The sequence below is a fragment of the Rhineura floridana genome, chromosome 4 (genome assembly GCF_030035675.1).
Source record: "Rhineura floridana isolate rRhiFlo1 chromosome 4, rRhiFlo1.hap2, whole genome shotgun sequence".
NCBI lineage: Eukaryota > Metazoa > Chordata > Lepidosauria > Squamata > Rhineuridae > Rhineura > Rhineura floridana.
In genome coordinates, this window is record NC_084483.1 from 35684553 (window position 1) to 35704949 (window position 20397).

The 20397-nt window shown below is 39.1% G+C and overlaps 1 protein-coding gene across 3 annotated transcripts; it reads right to left on the minus strand.

The window, feature by feature from the left end:
* Positions 1 to 1767: 1767 nt before the first annotated feature.
* Positions 1768 to 20397, minus strand: CPSF3 (cleavage and polyadenylation specific factor 3). Of its 3 annotated transcripts, none has more exons than XM_061622811.1 (18): positions 20143 to 20397; positions 18678 to 18741; positions 17589 to 17686; positions 17257 to 17385; positions 16875 to 17052; positions 16025 to 16114; positions 14820 to 14970; positions 13171 to 13346; positions 11857 to 12015; positions 10970 to 11116; positions 10096 to 10248; positions 9384 to 9492; positions 8985 to 9083; positions 7640 to 7734; positions 6550 to 6637; positions 5393 to 5462; positions 3711 to 3732; positions 1768 to 1969 (listed from the first exon to the last, which is right to left on the minus strand). In XM_061622811.1, exons 1-18 carry the CDS (start codon positions 20211 to 20213, stop codon positions 1865 to 1867), a joined length of 2004 nt encoding a protein of 667 aa, XP_061478795.1. In that variant the 5' UTR covers positions 20214 to 20397; the 3' UTR covers positions 1768 to 1864. The 3 variants fall into 3 exon arrangements, with proteins under 3 accessions (XP_061478795.1, XP_061478793.1, XP_061478796.1); XM_061622809.1 differs by having other exon boundaries at positions 3636 to 3732; positions 20143 to 20396; XM_061622812.1 differs by lacking the exons at positions 17589 to 17686; positions 18678 to 18741; positions 20143 to 20397 and having other exon boundaries at positions 3636 to 3732; positions 16875 to 16924; positions 17257 to 17308.

Sequence of the window (20397 nt, forward strand, 5' to 3'; positions counted from 1 at the left end):
GCCCAATTTCCCTGCTTTGATAGAAATAGCTGTTGGCTATAGTCACGTTCTTAAACCACAAGGGTTTTTTTTTGCCTATTAGTGAATAATAATAAGTTTTTCCATGTTCCTCAGCAACTGGTATTTAGAGGCACACTGCCTCTGATGCTGGAAGTTTCACATAGCTCCATAGTTGAGAGACCTGCCTTCCATGAAGTTGTTAAATCCTGTAAGCTGGCATCTGCCTCCACAACCCCATTTTGTGTCAGAGAATGCAGAGTTGCTTGTGCAGGTGTTCATTTTTGTCAGCCCTCAAGCGACCTCAGGTTCTAGTATCCATGTCATTTCCTGTGTACTGTTTACAACTTGCAGATTGCAGAACATATCTTCTGTGCTTCTAACTGCAATCTGATATACAAATCTGACAAGAAAGCCTTTGCAAGGAGATAGGAGCTAAGGGGGGGTATGTGGGAGGCAGGAACAGAACCAGTAGCTCAATTTCTATATAACAGGGTTAGGCTTGTTGTTTTTTTAATGGCAACCTTGAATTGAAAATATCAGTCCATTATCCACTGTTAATTTTGCCAAAAGAGGAGTTAATATGTAACCCAAGAACCTACAAACAACACTACTGCATAAGCAGCACTGATTCAGGCAGTTCCCACCTTAGCTTGTCTCAGGGGCAGCGACCATGCACTATGGGGGAGATATTCTGAATCCTAAATATGCATACTTATTTCCAAGAAAGTAGTTATGCTCAAATTGTACAAGACCCACATGTGAAGGAGCATATATCAAAAGACAGGTGCCCAGAAAAATCACACAACAGCCGGCAGCACCAGCTAAGAATGCCTTCTTGAAGAGTATTTGTGTCTCCTGTAATGCAAGTTTCAACATTTTCTGTAAAAACTTTGATACTGGAAAAATTTGTGTGGGTAAAAGGTCCATAATTAGATTTTTAAGTACTTCAAATTTAAGACTGAAAAATAGTCTACAGGCAAGGGAGTGAGGACAACACAGTTACCAGATTGTTTGCTACTTACTATAGTTGATAACTGTCTTTAAGAAGAAACTAGGCCCAGTTTCTCTACCTATTAAATGCATTTTCTCTTCAGTAGCTTTTATATCCATTGAATATCCATGGATCAAGCTGAGTAGCTAGAGTTCTTAATTCACTTTCTCTATTAGAATTAAGAAGATACCAGAGGAAGGCACAATCTGCTGCGTATGTGTCAATATTGATCTGTGATCCCCAATGTTTTGTAAAGGGGTTAACGAACTAGAGCCATAAAACACTCTTTAGATCTGGAGAGGGGTGAGCACACGCATGTATGCCTTCCATATACATTCTAGGATTTTCCTAATTTCCCTTTCCAACTATGACCCCTGGTGTCACATCAGAGATAGCCTCCAGTGTCTCACGGGCAGCTTAGCAGGTGATATGGAGACCTATAATTGAAAAGGGGGAGCTTCTAAAGCACAAGTTTCCACAAGGTACTTGGAATTAGGCTTGGTAAGGTCACACAGTTTGTACTTGGTCTATGAACAAATATTTTAAAATAAATTAAAAAAATACAAATCATTCATTTGCAACAGGACCACTCCCTAACAATGTAATTTTATTTTATATGTATGACACAAGAGGCTGCATATTCCTGCCTACTAGACCTTATGAAAATAATCACTTGCTATAATACAAAATTCCCATATTATACATAAATAAATCTGCTATTACAGTCTGCCCATTTTGGGCCAAAGCAGTTTTATGGTTAAGACAAAAAGTAAATGTACTTTTTAAACAAACATTTATTTTTAAAAAAATACAATGAAAAAAAGATTACTAACAATTTTCTATAGACCCCAATATATACAATGGTCGATCAGTTTATTGTACTGGGGTGAGGGCATCATAGAGTCGCTGTGCAGCCAACTCCACCATTTCCCGAAGAGTTTCATCATCATCTTCACATCCTGGTTCATGGTCAACAGTCTAGAAGAGGAGAAAATGAAATCAATTTGCAGGTTCTTAATATGTTTCTCAGATCTTGAGAAGGCATTGTCTAGAATCCAGAGAGTTTTTTAAATTCCTGTAAAAAATCTAAACAAACATGTACTTAACTCGTTCCATGAGTCCAAAGTGACTTTAAACTTATTTTTATCCCAAGTTCCATTGTGAAATGACAAACTTCTTTCAAAATTGGAAGCTTCAAAAACAGTTTGGCAAGAGATGTGGTCAAAAAATTCAATGGGCTACCACATACCTCTGTATGTAGAGATGTGAAGGCCTGGAAAAATTCAGGAACCCCCCCCCACTTCTTCAGTTCTTTCCCCCCCAATTTTTCCAGAAAAAAAGGGAAAAACTATCCCCCTCAATCTCCCCAGTTTTTTCCCCAGACCTTCACATCTCTACCTTCATCTGAACCTGCATTGTTTTCTGGATCTCAGCCAAGGTCATACAATTACATAGCCAGTTACTCTTGCTTAGTCTCTTTGAAGTTAACGTTAAGCAAGTCTGAGTGAGCACTTTACTGATGACACAATGCCTAGAATTAATGTTGTGTCCAATTCATGCTTAATCTGAATTCAGTTTAAGATCATGCATCCTCAAGAACTTTGTGGAGATAAATGAAGCCATGAATGCTGAACTGAACGATTCTTGGTTATACATGTATATATCATACCTACAGTGGGGAGGACAGCCTGGCTGGGAGTCCAGAGTCTGTGAGTTCAAATCCCTACTCATGCCTCCTGGGTGTCAAGGGCCAGCTAAAGATCACCCCCACAGTGAGTGGCTCAGGGGTTACGTGCCCTGCTACCTGTGCAGCCGTGGGCAAGCTGCATAGTCCCAAGGAGCCCAGTTGCCCCCTGCTGGCAGTTGTGGACAAGGAAAGGGTTGGCTTGTGCAGCTGTGGCAAGCTGAGCAGGCGCTAGCCAGCTGGGGAGGACTAGCCTCACGAGGGAGGCAATGGTAAACCCCCTCTGAATACCGCTTACAATGAAAACCCTCTTCATAGGGTAGCCATAAGTTGGGATCGACTTGAAGGCAGTCCATTTCCATTTTCATCATACCAATCTAAGATGCCTACCTGGGATCAGGTTTACTATGGCACTGTTTGCTGTAATGCAGCAGCATCCTGACATTCAGCCTTAAGGGGCAGATTTTCAGGGGACTATAGGGGAAGGAGGAATCAACAAAAGTTGCTTCCCCTCTGCACTTCTTCCACTGTAAGAGGTACTCTGTTGAGTGTAAATCTGAATCCAACCCAAAAGATCTACAGCACTTTTTATAAAAAAAAGTCAGTTACTATAATCCTTCTAAATATTTAATTTGCACATACCGCTTTTAAAAACAATAATTTGAGTGCTTTGGTTGGAATGCTGGGCAGAAATTTAAGAAAGTTTTATACCACTGTTTTTACCATTCTATTGCATGCCAACCTAGCGAGTCTGATGACTCAAAAGATAAATGTTGAAAGTTGAAACCAAATACTGTATTGGACATCTTTGAGAAGAACAATTTATTGTGATAACAGTCACGAAAATACAAAGAGTATTAGATTTTAAAAGCCCTAGTCAGATGCCTTATACTTTCCTAAGCACAAATCTCATCACTGTGCAAGACAAAATACATCATTTTGAAATTTAGCTATAAATACCCGCGTGTCCAATGAAAGATTTGCTGTTTTTCCATCCACAGTGATGCTCAGTACATTATCTTTCTTTGCACTTACACAGTCTTCTCCAAATATGTCCCTAGAAATGAACAGCTAATTATTAATAAACGTAGAATGACAGCAAACTATACCTACAGTGTATTCTGTTTAGGGAACCTAGTAGTATAATCCCATGTATCTACTTTAACGTAAGCCCCGCTAATTTCAGTGGGACTTGCTCCCAGATAAGTGTGTATATGACTGTAGCCTAAGAATGCTGTCTGTTACAAACAAATTTCTAGAAAATAATCAAATTCAAACATTTTTAGAATGATTTCCATACTATTACATGGATTTTAAGCCTTTAAGAATGCTGGGCACTTCAGTCCTCTGGCCTAGGTATTAGGTTTTTTTTAGAAGGCTCTTCAATGATTTCATTAAAAATAACTCTTACTGTGCATGGAAGAGGAAAAGCTGGATGGAATTAAGGAACATGGGTTAGGCTGCCAATACCTGAAGAAATATCTCTTCCCATTTGAGCCTACCTGGATCAAGTAGGGCCCTCTGCTGAAAGCAGGGAGGGTAGCAACAAAAGATAGGCCTTGTTCAGTGGTGGCCCCTTACTTATGGAACACTTCTCCATGAAAGCTTGCCTGGCACCTTCTCTGTAACCCTTTCGATGCTAGACAAAGAAATTTATTTTTATTCTGGCTTTTTAGGAATTTTCAGTAGTTTTATCAGTGAAAACAAGGGCACGTTTTGGAGGGTTTAGTGTAAACATCTTTCCTGTTGAAAGCTTTATTCTGGTTCAATGAGGTTGCTATTTTTGTTTTTAGTATTTTCTCACCTATAGTTTTGTGTAATAGGGTGGGCTAATGATGTGTTTATATGGGATGTTGTATTTATTTATTTTATATTGTATTTTTTTATTTGTTTGCTTAAAGTTGCCGAAAGGCTTTTTTGTAAGTGACAGACAATTATAATAAATAATAAAAGAAAAAGGCAGTGAATCACAAATATCAGGCACAATCCAGCCAAAGTAAAGAACTTTAGGTCGTTTTGATTAAAATGCAACAGCTAAGCACTTGATTACTACTTTCCCATCGAAATATATGTGCGAGAGCTTAAGCATGTTTACCTTTGACTGGAGTGCACTCGTGTTAGGATTCTGAAATGTATAATTCGATGCTGTTAAAATATTTTCTACCTATTAATTTTTTATCCATTGGTTGGTTATGTTACCCAAATACAACTGACAGAACATAAACTAGTATGTCAAACTTTACACTGTTTAATCTAGTTGATTAATTGATGGCAGCAGATTTTAATCAATGGGCAGACTGCAAGGTAAGAGCACACGTTTATTTTTTGAGGATTAATTTATTTTTGGTGTGTAATTGTAATGAAAAAATATTAAAGATGGTCTTTCCTTTTTAAACTGTAAATCTTGCACTTCTTTCAGGAAATTATATACAAACTTATTTCCATTTGGCTTATTGATCTATTAAAAGATATTTAATTGGTTACCACTCTTCTGCAAATAAATGTGGACCAGCAAATGCAAACAAAACTTAGAACATTTAGGCTGCAATCCAAGACACACTTACCTGGGAGTAGCTCCATTGAAAATCATCTAAGTAGTCATGCACAGAATTGCACTGTTAGTGTATCTAAGGCCATATATTCAATTGCAAAGGTACTAAAAATATATGATGGCTATCTTTTGGGGGAGAGGAGGGTTATGTGATGACAGAACTTACTGAAGCATAATCTCCATCTTCTTGTGGTATGCATCCATCTCTTCTTTTTTAGGAATTTTATGTACCATAGCTGAAAAACAGATTTAACATTCCAGTGTAATTGCTATTAGTGACAGTGTAGTTGGTATCAAGTGTTAAATGACAAGGAATATATTGGCATACACCACTGAATTCCTCTAAGTGTGAATTGTTTCCCTTACATAATTATGTAAATTAAGTTAGGCAAAGGTAGTTCAGAGAATGCTGGGATGGTGGTAGTGGAATACCTGGATCTGAACTTCATGCTATAATTCTTGAACCCATAAAACTGCCTCAGATCACAGACATGTATGATAACTTTTTGAGTTGAATCCAGACTTTGCCCTCTGTGAATCACAAGGCTCCTTCTGTCCATCGAGGGCTTTTAATCCAGTGAAGAGGTCCTGCTGGTGGAAGGGGAGATGCCTTTTGCAGATTCTTCCCATCTCTTTACAGCCACCAGTGCAACCTCACACACTGTCCGAGAGGTTATGAGGAGAAAGGGGAACCAGCAAATGTCACACACACCCTTCTGTAGATACAAAATCTGGATCCAAGCCTATTCACTTGGCAAGACACAGAATGAGCCTTGTGATATTTGTAGGCTTCTATTTCTTAAAATGAAATAGGCTGCAACCTTATGGTACTTAAAGCAGAGCTATTAACAACTAAACGTTTAATAATACTTAGTAGTCCTTCAACTGATACAGTTAGGAACTAGGTGTATCTAGTACCACTTTGTTACAGACCATACGTCTTTGCTATGAAGTTTAATTTCCTAGAACTTTACATTCTGAACGAACTTTATATACAGAATCTGATTAATAACATGTTCTTGGATTGACATGATTTAATTCAGAAGAACATTCATGTGTTTTAATATATCAATTTGAACATGCAATTGATTTCAATTACGTTATATTAAACATGCCCCCAAATCCAGTTTCACATTAAAGAGGGGAGTTTATATTATTAGCCCCACTGGAATGGATAGGAAATTGTACTTAGTGGACTTTTAGCATCTCAGGACTTTGGGCTTGGCAGAACTGTACTCTGTGACATAAAATTAGTTCACATCTTTACACAAAAGCATACACATTAAAGCGTATACTATCTGTACAAATAAGAAAGGGGAATACCTTTATGAATTTTGGGATTTGACTGAACTTCCAATATCACTGTTGTTACAGTGTCTGCATACATATCATTAGCAGGATTTGCTACCCACTGGGAGGAAAAAAAACAGGAGGAGAGAAAAATCATAATTAAAAAGCACATTAATTGGTGGAATTCTATTTCAAGCATTTTTTCTTCTTCTACATGAGGTTTTGTAGCTCGTTTCAGATTGTAGTTAAAAGGGAAACCATGTCAGCACAAACTTCTAAATGGCTGGGACCAGGCTATTAGAACAACAACGTTATGAGAACCCACCATGAGAACCCACCACCATTCATCATTAGAGGCCTTGCTCCCAAAAGCTTGTTTGGCTGGGATGCATGCTATGCTATCTCAGCTAGTGGTACCAAGATGTTAAAACTCTCTTAACTTCAGGAAGCCCAGTTGGATCATCTCTTTTGACCAATTAAAGACATGCCCATTTTGCAGGCATCTGGCTTGTTTAATTATTTCCTGCCATTGTGGATTACATCTGTTGTTGCTCTCGTTCTTTAGCTCTGTAGTATCTTTTATTTTTTTATTATAACTGGTGTAAGCCACCTTAGGGGCCCTGATGTTGACAGGCGGGATAGAATCTTTAATAATAAATAAATAGTGCCATTGGAATGTGCCACTTCAGTTAAGCTCAGTATAGAAAGGATTGCGATGTGGTGGGTAAATTGCTCTAGAAAGAATAGAGCATAAGATCCCGTGGTCTGCTTGTGATCTCTTAATCAGAAATACTTCAAAGTTATGTCCCACTGTGAACATCTGTTTTGTAAGTTACAGGCATCACAAAGTGAATGATGACAACAAACATCAGATAATCTAGTACAGCAGGGATGGAGAACCTGTGGCCCTCCAGATGTTGTAAGACTATAACTTCCATCAGCCACAGCCAGCATGGTCAAGGATGATGGGAGTTTGAGTCCAGCAACATCTGAAGGACCACAGGTTCTCCATCCCTGATTTAGAGATCACTACTGATTTACCTTATACAGCAAAGTAACTCAGTATCAAAGCTACTGGCAAAATAATGCAACAATTAAACAGAATTCTTTATTATGTCCTTACCTCAAGCACCACCATACCTGGCTCTTGGACCACAGTAATGTTTTTAAAAACCTTCAGAGCTGGCTTATCCTGGACTTCTATTTCTTTTATGTCACCTTCAAAAATATAAAAACCACAGTATCACAAATAAAGCTACAATTATGATAATAAACATATTCATTATATCATGCCTCAGATATTTCTTTGGAAGCGTTTTTATGACTGAATCACATGATAAAACTGCATTCTATATTATTTATTTAAAAGATTTATAATCCATTTTGAGAAGCATGCTTCACAAAGGTTCACAACATGCATAAAACACAAGTCCAAACACTATATAATATAAAACCATTTAAAATGTCCATTTCATATCTATATTAAAATCTTGACAATCAGTACAGAATTAAACTGAAATATAATTAATAGAAAACTCAACCTGGAGTAACAGCCAGTTTATAGCACCTCTTTATATCAAGCAGTAAAGGCCTTAGACCAGTGGTTTCCATACCTTTCCCCCCATGGACCACTTGAAAATTGCTGAGGGTCTTGGCAGACCTCTTGGCAGATTTTTCTGCCTGTTGTAGCAATTGTAATGTGAGATGCTATATGGTTTTTAACTGTATTTTTATTACTTTTTAAATTATATATTGTATTTTAGAAGCTAATACAATAAAATGCAATGTAAGAAACAAAAGAAATAAAATATAATTAAAAATCAAAACAAATATTTAATACAATCGACGTGCAGTCTCCCATCTTCAACCACAAATCCAGACATGCCGTGGACCACCTGAATGAAGTTCACAGACCACAGTTTGCGAACCCCTGCCTTAGAGAAGAGGTAAGTCTTCAAGGTTTGCCGAAAGGTTTCAATGGATGGAGGCTGCCTAACCTCCACAGGCCGTGGAATCCCTGCATTGTTGCACAGAACAGTACAATGCTCTGCATGGTATGATCTTTGTATATGCCATCTGGGTGCATCTGTCACAACACATGAATTCAAAATAGTCCTAAAATGTGACCAACTGCACACTGAAGATTGGTGATGTTGGATGTTGTTTCAGCAGCTTGTCTTCCATTATTCACCTTCCTCTCATCAAGCAACTTCCAGTGAACTTTTGAAGAACCCCAGGAGTTGAGACACACTGATGTTTGCAGAGAAGTGGCTTATTTTCTCATGTGCTCATTATCCTATTGTATATTTTACCACTTCCTCTTTAATTGCTTTGATGATTTCAAAACCATGCTACATATTACAACAGTTTAGCTAGGGAAAATATATATTTAATATAAAATAATATAAAATATATATTTCAAAAAATAATCCTGGAGGAACCTCAAGTGTCTCTCTTCAAATACACACCTGTTAGTTTTTGTAGCTGGTAATACAGCAGACTGAAGGAGCCTGTGTATGGAATGGCTTGTGTTTGTGTCACAGTACTCATAGCCAGATCAGTGTAATCTACAAAAAAAAGTTAAAAAAAGAAGAAAGTTTGGTATACACTATGGCTTAGACCCTAAATTTAAATTCATGTAAGTTTCTGTCAATCATTCCTCCATCTCCAGCTACACCCCCACCCTGCATTGAAACCCACACCATTCCTAAGAGTTCCCTAGAAGCAGATTTTTGGGAGCCGCAAGCACTGGAGTGGGAAGGAGAGAGATGCAAAAGCCCCATGCTGTGAACAGGAAATCTATACCATTTACAGAAGGAAAGTCAGGGATCCAAACCAATGAAACAAGGATAATAAATTTCACTTACTGGAGAGGTCACATGGACCAAGTATGTGATAGTTAAAATTTCTTTTAACTAGTATCCCTGAAACTCGCTGCCCTTGTTCTGGTTTCTTATCTGCTAGCGATCCCATAACCTGAGAAAAGAGAGAGAGAAATCAAGACAGATGACAGAAAGCATACAAGGAACACAAATATATATTAAATTATAGGTGGCGGTGGTGAAAAACAGACCCCACTTGAACAACTGAAGATGGCATCCCCACTCGGAGTTTGTGTGCTAGACCGTGCACTACCATTTCTAGGTGAATATACCCAGTAATGCTGACATAAATGTATCCTTTGAGAATGTCTCCCATTATCTCTCTTGGTGAAAACTATAAAGTACAGAATAGACACAGCACTGACAATCCCTTGTGAACAGTGACCCTCTGTGCTCACAGACTGTGTATGTGTGCGTATGTGTTTGAAACTAACAATGTGAAGTACTTCAAACAACTATTGCCCTGCAATATCCACCCAAAAATTCAGGAATATATCGAATCTTGTATTTGAACATATTGAATCTTGAGCAAGAACTGGTTTCCTAAACAAAAGCAGGAGTATCTTATTTATCCTACACCTCCAGTCACAGGAGGAGTGCATTATGTTCATTACATAGTGTACAGAGTTGTACAAATACAACCTTTGACAACAAGGTAAATATACTTAATTATGATGAAGTTAATGCTAGTTTTTACCTTGGCAAGCTTTTCTCCTCTGAAGTTTAGTGTCACAGCCTCAGTGTTCCTAGGATTGTGGACTTCTATGTGAACTTCATCATTATCCTCATATTCTCGTATTATTGCTGCTTTCAGCCTCGCCATTTCATTCTGCTCACCATGCACCAATATCTACATGAAAAAAGTAATCGCTGGTAATGGGGAACACTTTCAACATACAGGCTGTCTTTATTCAGTGCACTGCTAGGAAGGTGGCAGTCTGCGGAAGAGGAGTAAAAAAGGCAAGGGAAACAACCCTTCTGTACAAAAGGAGTGGTGGTGTCACTGATTCCCCTTTGCATCCTCCACCGTTCATCTATATATGGCAGAGAGAGCCTCTCCAACCCAGAGAAGCTCTTTTCAGTGGCTGTTATGGGTTGTAGTGGGGGTGGAGCAAGACAATCCCCAAAGTGCTCACAGCTCTTTGGATCTCAGCCTTCATTGGATTGTTACTTGACCCTCACATCTTCTCCCTTTTTCAACCATTCTGTTTTCCTGTCTCTTCTTATATCTTCCTTCATTTTGTGTTAATTTGCTTGGGACTTATAAGGATAAAATGATTCGGGGATGTCGTATATTTTCTTCCAGAGACCAATGCTTTGGAGAAACAACTGAACAACAGTGATTACAGCCCACTTTGTGGTCATTATGTAAATTATATGCTTTGCATAGTGTTTACACAAGCAATCTCAAAAAAAATAATGAACCAAAGCATAAATTATCACAGAAAAGGATCTCCATCTGAAGCATAAATTACTGTTCACTTCTGGCCTGTTAAAATGGTACTTGTTTAACTGGTGTTGGAATCTGACAAACACTGTATTCCTTGAAAATAATAAAAGTAGACACTAACCACATGGGGAGGTTTCAGTGCTCGAATAAACTCGCTGGTTTGTTGGTAATCTGTGTGAGCGGAGAAAGAAATGTAATCCACAGACATCTTCAGTGGGAGCTTCTGTCCTGACATAGTCGTAATTTCTTCAGGTTCAGACATGATATGCTTCAACAAGAAAGTGCACCAGTTATATTATTTCATTCAGAATATTTTTATTATGCAATTACACACTATACATATATATAAAAACATTCATTACAAAATTTCTCCCAGATGCAAACACACAACATTTCTATCTAACAAAATAGTCTGATAATGTCATCTTCCAATTCTACTGCAATTCACCATGCCATAAATTCAGGTCTCATCTCGACAATTCCTAATCTCCACTGAATATATTTCATCACTGGAACATTCCAACTTCTCAGAGCTTCTTGGTATTGTTTCATTCAGAAATAAAAGCACCAATCTACAGTGTGCATCAGTCTAACTTTATAGACACCAAAACGTTAGCCAAAGTAAGTCATAAGAACATAAAGGGAGCCTGCTGGATCAGGCCAATGGCCCATCTAGTCTAGCATCCTGTTCTCACAGTGGCCAACCAGATGTCTATGGAAAGCCCACAAGCAGGACCTGAGTGCAACAGCACTCTCCCCTCCTGTGATTTAAAGCAACTGGTATTCAGAAGCATAGATCCTCTGCAAGTGAAGGCAGAGCACAGCCATCATGGCTAGCAACCATTGGTAGCGTTATCCTCCATGAATCTGTCTCATCTTTTAAAGCCGTCCAAGTTGGTGGCTATTAAAGTCTAGTAAAGTCATAAAACATTGATTCACTGGCAAAGTAATTCAGTATCTCAAGCAGTCTGCCCTGTATATTAAAATATCAGGGTAGTAAAATGATACCTTGGCAAGTGTTCCTTCCACACAGTATCCTGCTATGATGACTCCATTTCTTTTGTCGGTACACCAGCTCTCAAATAATTCTCTGGATAAACCGCTCTGCATCATACCAGGAGAAGCCATTACAACACTTGGGCCTATGTCATCAAAATGATCCATACTCTAGGCAACAGAGCAAAATAATAAATTATTATTTTAGTTTATGAAAGTCAGAGAAAAAAATGATTCTCCCTGAATTGTTATCCCTGCTTTTATGGACCTGAGGACTTTTAACTATCTTTGTTCATAATACATATAAACAGCAACAAAGCAAAGATAATTAAACACACACTCTGAGGTTGCAGGGCAGAAGGAGCTGCCTTTGTTTCAGGGCCCTGGAAATGAGAGGAGAGTCTTTAGGGAAGGAGGCCTAAATATACAGAGAGGAGCTGGCTCACGCTGATCAGTCTCTCTTTGCCAAGGGAAGGTGGCCGCCGCCCGTGGTTAAACTGGGACAGAGAGGTGCTTCTCAAGGATGCCATGGATGTGTGAAAGCCCCAGACATAGTGCTAGCTCCAGCAGCGTATGCCCATGAGTCTTGGTGCTGCAGCTTGGTGCTGGGATCGGTGAGCTCAAAATATTTTTGGCAGGGTGCCGGCAACAAGATTAGGTGCTACATACACGAATCACAGAAGGATGCTTATCATTAGTATGTTTATTGCTACTTCCAGGAAACAGAGTACAGCTGCTGGTAGATCAGTAATAGTTGAGGATATCGGTGACCTCAGGAGGGTTTCTGTTGTTCTGAACTCAAGGAACAGAGAGGTCACTCTGTGTCCTGGATGTTAGTCTGCTAAGCAGACTAGTCATAACAACTTTCCAAGAGAGATCTAAAATCAATCAATACATGAGTATCAATGTGTATTTCCAGGATAGCCTTAGCTAGAAATGGATCATCTTGATTTGAAGTGGGAAGGCATTTGCCATGCCTTGAAAACGGCGTATCAACATTTCAGAATAAGACAGACTGTGCAAGCACCCCTCATCAATCCCCTTTCAGCAGGGGAAGATCATCTGCAAGCAATGGGATGCTTGTGAATAGATGGACTGGAGCAGATGCCTGTAAAAAAACTTGTTTCTACTGTAATGATACATCATCAACAACTGATACTAAGAAAATGGATATATATACATTACCCTATCTGCAGCAATACAATTTTCATTAGAAGCGGTAGCTGAATTCTTCTAAAGGGTTTTGATGCCCATTTAAATCAGAATTATAGTTGTTTATATTTTATACATTCATGGATTATTAATATATCCTTTATTCACACTGACCTTCAGATTACTAATGTGTTTGAATACAAACGGGTTGTTGATGTTGATTTGCTTGCGGATTTTATCGTTCATGGCATTGACGTAGGTCTGATACACAGCCATACATTTTTTTGCCAGAGAGGAAGCATAGTATATAGGTATCTCATGAAGCTCAGGGTGATTTTGCCAGTATTCATCTAGATAATTTAAAAAAAAATCCCAGTATTAACATATTATGAAAACCAAGAACAATCAGCTCAGAAAAGCACTCTGTTGCGAACATTATTTTACAGTATAGGAGAGGTACTGAAATCCTAAGCACACCTCTTTGAAAGGATACAAGTAGGATATGCTTTTCTGTAAACATAGTTAACATTTAATTGAAAATCTCTAACAGTGTTTATGTAACTTATTTCTAGAACATAAACATCATATAGAATCCTGAAGAAATCCACTTTTTAAAAAGAAGCCAAAATGAAATCTTGAGAACTGAGAAGGTACAAGGAACTTATCAAGCCTTGATTCTCAAAAAAAAACAAAAAAAACAAAACTGGACTCAGACAGCGCAATCCTGTACACACTGACTTATTTTGTTTTATTTCTTTTAACTTACATTTATTGGAATTCTGGGGATTTCTCTCATGTGATTGTTATTTATGATTTGTAGCCTTGTCTTTTACAATCAAAATCAAAGAAAATATGCCCCACTGAGTTCAACAGGGCTTACTCCCAAGAAGTGGGCGTAGGTTCTTAGCTTGTCACATATTCAACAGTAATCTTTATCATTAGTGTTACTCCCCCCCACACACACACACGGATGTGTAACAAAACAACTTCTAAAAGGAACACCAAATTTAAGAATAAAAACATGAGATGATGATTTTCAGCAGAGGGAACAGGTTGGAGGGCTACCTTATCCTACCTCTTATGAAGACATGTTGATATGTGACTTTATAGCAATAAATAAAATAGGACAGAGTTGCTGCTGCTTACGATACAAATATGACTGAAATATGGTACAAATGGAAAATTCCCAGCTTGCTCAGTAACTCTGAAAAAGCATGTCAACCAAATTATATTTTTAAGCCCTCCATAAAATCTTCTGCGTGTATTTCACAAAAATATATAGAGTATAATAATAATAATAAAAAAATTTAATTTATGTGTCGCCTATCTGGCCGTTGGCCACTCTAGGCGACGTACATGTAACAATTAAAACAGAATACAATAAATACAATAATGCAATGTAAAAACAATACAGCAGCGAGAACAATATTAATACAAGGTTAGAGGCATTTCAGTCATAACGGTTAACCCTCCCCGGAAATCCCAAAGGCCTGTTGAAAGAGCCAGGTCTTTATGGCTCTACGGAATACATTTAGGGAAGAGGCGTGCCGTAGATCTTGTGGGAGGGAGTTCCATAAAGTGGGGGCCGCCACTGAGAATGCCCTCTCTCTAGTTCCCGCCAATCATACTCTATTATTTAGTCAAATACAACCCAAAAACATGTATACAGTGCAAACTACAGACTTTAATACAAAACACAGAAGCCCACTTTTCCTCTTTAAGGGTTAAGGGCTTGTTACCAATCTGTCTTAATATACAGAAACCAAAACAGCACAATACAATTTAATTGTTAAGTTAAAAAGAGGTAAGGTGTAGGTACATACCTAAAATCAAAAGCAGTTCTTGCGCTCTTCCCAGAGCAAACACAGGAATAAGACCTCTGCCTCCCCTGTTTACAATATCATGTACAGTATTACAGAATCTCGCCTCTCGCTCTTCCCGTTTTTCATGGATGTGTGTACCATATGTGGATTCCTAGAGCCACAAGACACACTATTAAAAACAATGGCACACACACACACACACACACACCTTATGGTCTTTAGAACCTGCTACAGAAAAAAAATACTGACCAGAATGGCAATGCTTTTTTTACTGAAACAGACATTTCTAGCCAATGTCATTTATTGAAATATGGCCACACCAGTGCTATGCAATGCATTAATTACTTTCAGAACAAAGAACAGCTGCCATGAATACTTTACCATACAGCAATGATGACTAACCTTTTGGGCAAGTGTAACATGAGACTAAGAAATAGTTCAACTCCATCATCTACCTCATAAAGCAATGCTGTTTTGCCTCAAATCGACTGAGCTGGTGTGTACTCAGTAGCACACCACAGAGGAGCATAGGCTTGATTATGCCCAGCCATGGCTCCATTACTCCTCTTCAGGAGCATCACAACTGCTGCTGGATCTGCTGCCAATGCTCTTGAGCCTAATGAGACGGATTCCTCAAAAAAACCGAAGGGCTTCTCCAAACAAAATAAATTAATGAGGTGTCAATCAGCATGGCAGTGGTATTATACCTCATCTCAATCACATCTAAGTGAGATAATTTAATTCAATAAACCAGAGCTGAATTTTGATGCATTGGGGTAACATTCTACAACAACAGCATGCAACTTTTTTTGTGAGGTTAATCACAGACTGAAGGCATGACAGCAAACCTTGCCCTACAGTTTTCCTCAGAAAGATGTATTTAAAACATGTTCCTCCCACAACACCTCTTTTCTACTGTGTGCATGATATTCCTACATACAGTATTTATAATATCCAAAATATTTTTTAAAAAAGCAGTGCAGTGACATATATAATATTTTGGAGATATTTTTTTCAAACTTGCAAAAATTACTTTTTGATTATACTTTGGTAACTTTTTAAAGAGTACTAAAAAAAAAGGTACACTGCAGTCCATCCCACCTATAATTTTAATTCCAGAGTGTGTAAAACAGAGATGCCTGAAGTTAGAGTGTGCACTCTGCATTACTCCATTTCCACTTCAAATTATAAGAGAAGAAACTTACAATGATAAGAATATCTGGTTTAATATTGGGAATCTCAGCTGCCATCAAGTGCCTGTCTTCTTGTCTTGAGAAATCACCTGTGTATAAAAGCTTTGACAAAAAAACAATATGCACTGTAATTAGACTAAAAAAACCTAGCATAAATCATGGCAAATAATCAACAGTTTGGTCGAGGTCTATTGGTTCATCCATAGATCTTTATGGACCAACAAATAAGTGCTTAAGGTGGGGCCTTTTGTCACAAAATACGTTGGCAAGTTGGAATTTCATGCACAGTACTCCAGCACTGCAGGCAGATATTCCTTAACTTCCAATAGCAATAGCTTATACCAGGGATGGAGAACCTTTTGCTGCTCAAGGGTCACATTCCCTTGTGGGCAACTTCCAGCGGCTGCATGCCAGCAGTGGGCAAGGCCAGAGGCAAAAGGTGGGTAGGCCAACAAATGTGACACAGTAGGATACATGCAAGATTCATCCACACATATACAAAGCGAACACAAACACCCCTTTCTCCTTTATCCAGGCAAACTAAAGGCACTATCGAAGTTTCAGCCAGCCAAGAGGTATTATCATACTTTTCAGCCAAGCAAACGCACTCAAGGAAAGCATGGAGCAGGACCAGTGAGAGTCCCAAGGGCCGACAGAGAGGAGTAGAGAGGCCCAGGCCTGAGGTTCCTCACTTTTGGTTTATACTAAGGGTCTTTAATGCAATTGGTTTAATGGAAACATGGCTGTGAGTAAACCCTGTCCGCAAAACACACACTCTCTTGAACCTGAAGAGTAAACTAATGCAAATAAATATCTGCTGATAACAAGCCTGTTTGGATTCTCTGGCGTTCTAAAGAAATACCTTCACTCCAGCTATTTCAATCATAAACATGGCTGCTCCCAGAACATGGCCTGCGTGGTAACACCAGAACTTGATTCCTGCCACCTCTTTTACTTCATGGAAGTTGATAGTTTCAATTTTGTCCATGCTTTCTTCCAGATCTGTCTCAGTATACAGCATGTCATCTGCTGATATATTGCTATATAAGATAGTTAAGGCAAAATGTCATCCTGTTCTCCTGTTTCTCAGATCACTGATAAGAAAAGAACTCAAAAGACACCATAAAGTGCCCTTGAGATTACAGCGTAACAATGCAAGAGGTAAAAATATTACATACACACTGTTCAAATTATGGCATCATTTCACAATAGCGTTCTCCCACAATTTAAGATGATCAGCTCACCTAACTTTGACATAATCTGACAGAAGCCATCTATAAATTGCTTTCGTAGCATGGGTCATGAAGGTCCTTCCTTTAAAACTTGTCTTTTGCAGAAACCATGGTAATGCTCCACAATGATCCAAGTGGAAACTGAAACAGGTAAGTGAAGATCAGATTTTCGAATCAAACCATACAATACCATGGATTACAGCTAGATCATTTGTAGTCTTAATAAAAGATCAAGTAACAAAAAGACTCACACTTAACATCTCAGTATCAGCAGAGCTTACAAATCTGTTACACATACTCAGCATTTTAAAATTCCACCAGCCACTGATCCACACATCACTTACTGACTAATCAAGAGGAGATCAATCTCAGCTGGGTCTATCAGATCAATATATGGAAGTGCATCCATTCCTTCTAGGCCAGGGTGGATTCCGCAATCAAGCTAAAAAAGATCATATATCAATCAGAAGGACTACCAATTATTACTTTTTTTAATAAGCATCTGGCTTATAGCATAAACTGATCATTGCTCTTTTACATCAGACTAGTGAAGTTTGGGTTGCATCTTAAAGTTTCAAATATGTCAAAATATATAATCTTAGAGATAAACCAAATATCATATCTCTCAAGTGAAGGTAGTGGGGGGGAAATCTGATGCTGCTGATAGTACTCTATAAAAGGGACATAATGTTGGAAACCCACTCATTAAGTAGCTAGGAATAACTGCACAGGAAGTTCACAGCTCTAGCTAAACATTTACAGCACTGAAGGGGAAATTTTCCATGAAATTATGGGTACTGAAGTGGAAGTAGATTTCTAACAGAAGTCCCACTGAATGGTGTACTATCATGCATATTTTTTTGCGTGTGTGGCCTTCATGTGGGGTGTATTACAATCATTTCTGAGCTTGACAGTAGTTTTAAGTTAATTTATTAGAACTGTATCTTGTACTTCCATCAAAGACCCACATGGCAGCTTATGATACACTTTTAAAAACAAAACAAAAGTTGAAATGTTATTATAAAATAAGAATGAGAGAAAAATTAAAACAGTCAAAAAGCAGATTTAGAGCAAATAAGATTAGTCCAACCAAAACTTGTTTTTTGTTAAAATAAACAAGGTCATATTTTAGTTGCTCACTGAAAGATGAGTGATGAGGTAGCCATCCAAACATCCTGAGGAAGGCTTTCTACAGTCTGGACACTACAATTGAAAAAGCCCGATCTCCCATCCCAGCCCATCAAATTTCAGATAGTGTGCATGTGGGGAAACAGTAAGAGGGGCTTCAGTCGCTGAGGGAAGAGCCAGACCAGGCTCATACAGAAAAAGGAAGTCCTTAAAAGGGTTGTACTGGTAGATTGCTTGGAGTATTTACTGGCAATAATGGGTCCACTCTGACAAAAGGTTATTAAATAACTTAGCACAACACTTACCATTATCTTTCTTCCTTTAAATTCCAGAATAATGCATGATCTTCCTACTTCCTGCCCAGCGCCTCTGTGAAAAGAAAGTTGTGACAAATTACAGAAAACAATCACCAATCCCGATAATAAAAACAACTAGCTGTAACTGACCGAGCAAAGCGAAGTTTTTGGTTTAACTCTGTTGCCTGATTCGGGTTTATCAGAAACTATAATATGCATAGTTTAGCATTACGTGAACAAGCCTGGGCAAGCCTGAGGCTCATTATTGGGAAATGGTTCACTACCAAAAGGCAGCCTTTGTTCACAAAATGGTGGTGAAAGATCAATGAATACTGGTGGGGAACCTGTGGGGGCATAGCACAAATCCAGACATAACAGAAAAACATGCTAGGAATGAGAGAAAACACCAATTCCTATTGACATGTTTGCGTGAACACACAAATGCTGAATCCAAGGAAGGGGTGTGGGCATGTACATAAGTTCCAACCCTAACATCCTGGTTATTTTATCAGCCCCCTGCAGACCTTCCCCAAACAGCATAGGTAAGGTTGAGGACTGAGCAGGTGGGGTGACATGTACAAGGATGCTGGGGACACAGCCGGTGTACACGGCCTTGCACCTGGCCTCAGCATTTGCATATCCACAGGTCATAGATCCTATGCATTCAGAAGAAAGTTCCACTGCATTTAATCTCTGGAATTCTGACACAGTACGCATGCATAGAACTGTTGCCTAATCTTCTAAACTTGTTTACTCAGAAGTGAATCCTCCTATGTTACCATCACTCCAAGAGAAGCATGCAGTTACTTGAAGGAAGGAGCACTGAAGGCAACACCCTTTAATAGCACACACTCCCCATTTCTCAAGAGCAGTGCAAAATTCCAAGGCAGTCCTACTGGGTTTACTTCCTTGCTTTGAGGGACTATTGGAGACTTGCAATCTTTGCAGCTTTGCCTCTTTTTAACAAATATGCAAGTTGATCATAGCGAAGGCACAAAGCAGGCACTCGTACTAGATAGCAGATATGTTACACACCAACCCCCTCAGATTAGCAGGGCGCTACTGCAGTTCTTTGCCTCCTTAAAATTGCTCTCTCATACACTTAACATTTCTCCCCTCCCCAAGTCTCTTTCAAAACCACAGACAGGCTTTCAACTATCAAGAGCCGATCTCCTGACCTAAACATGATCTCCTATTGATAAGACACCAACCAACCAACCATGACTGCTAACCAATCCTTAGCCTTAGAATATGTTTGGGATAAATAAAAAAAACCCTGTGTGTATATACTGTATAAGAATCTGAGGAAGAGAGATGCTTTATAATGAGTGTCTGCATGAGCAGACACAGGAGGGCTCCAACCCCGCGGGGGATGGGGAGAGGCAGGGAGCACCCGCGAGGGCATAGCAAGAGCCGTTGGCTAGCTGGGGGCCGCGGAGCGCGGACAGCCAGCGGGACCGTGACAGCCACTCACAGGGGCCGAATCAGCAGCTGGTCGCTCTCCTCGGCCGGGATAAACGCCTCAGTTCTTCTCCTTGCCGACATCCTTGCGAGCGAGGAGGAAGGTTCTCAATTGGCCCTCACCGGCACCTGTACTTCGACTATACGCAGACAAACTCTCTCTCTCTCTCTCTCTCTCTCTCTCTAACACTCGCTTCCCTAGACAGAGCCGGAAAGGAACATTCCTCCCTCGCTTCCGTATCACGGCGCCTGCGCGCCAGACGCTGCA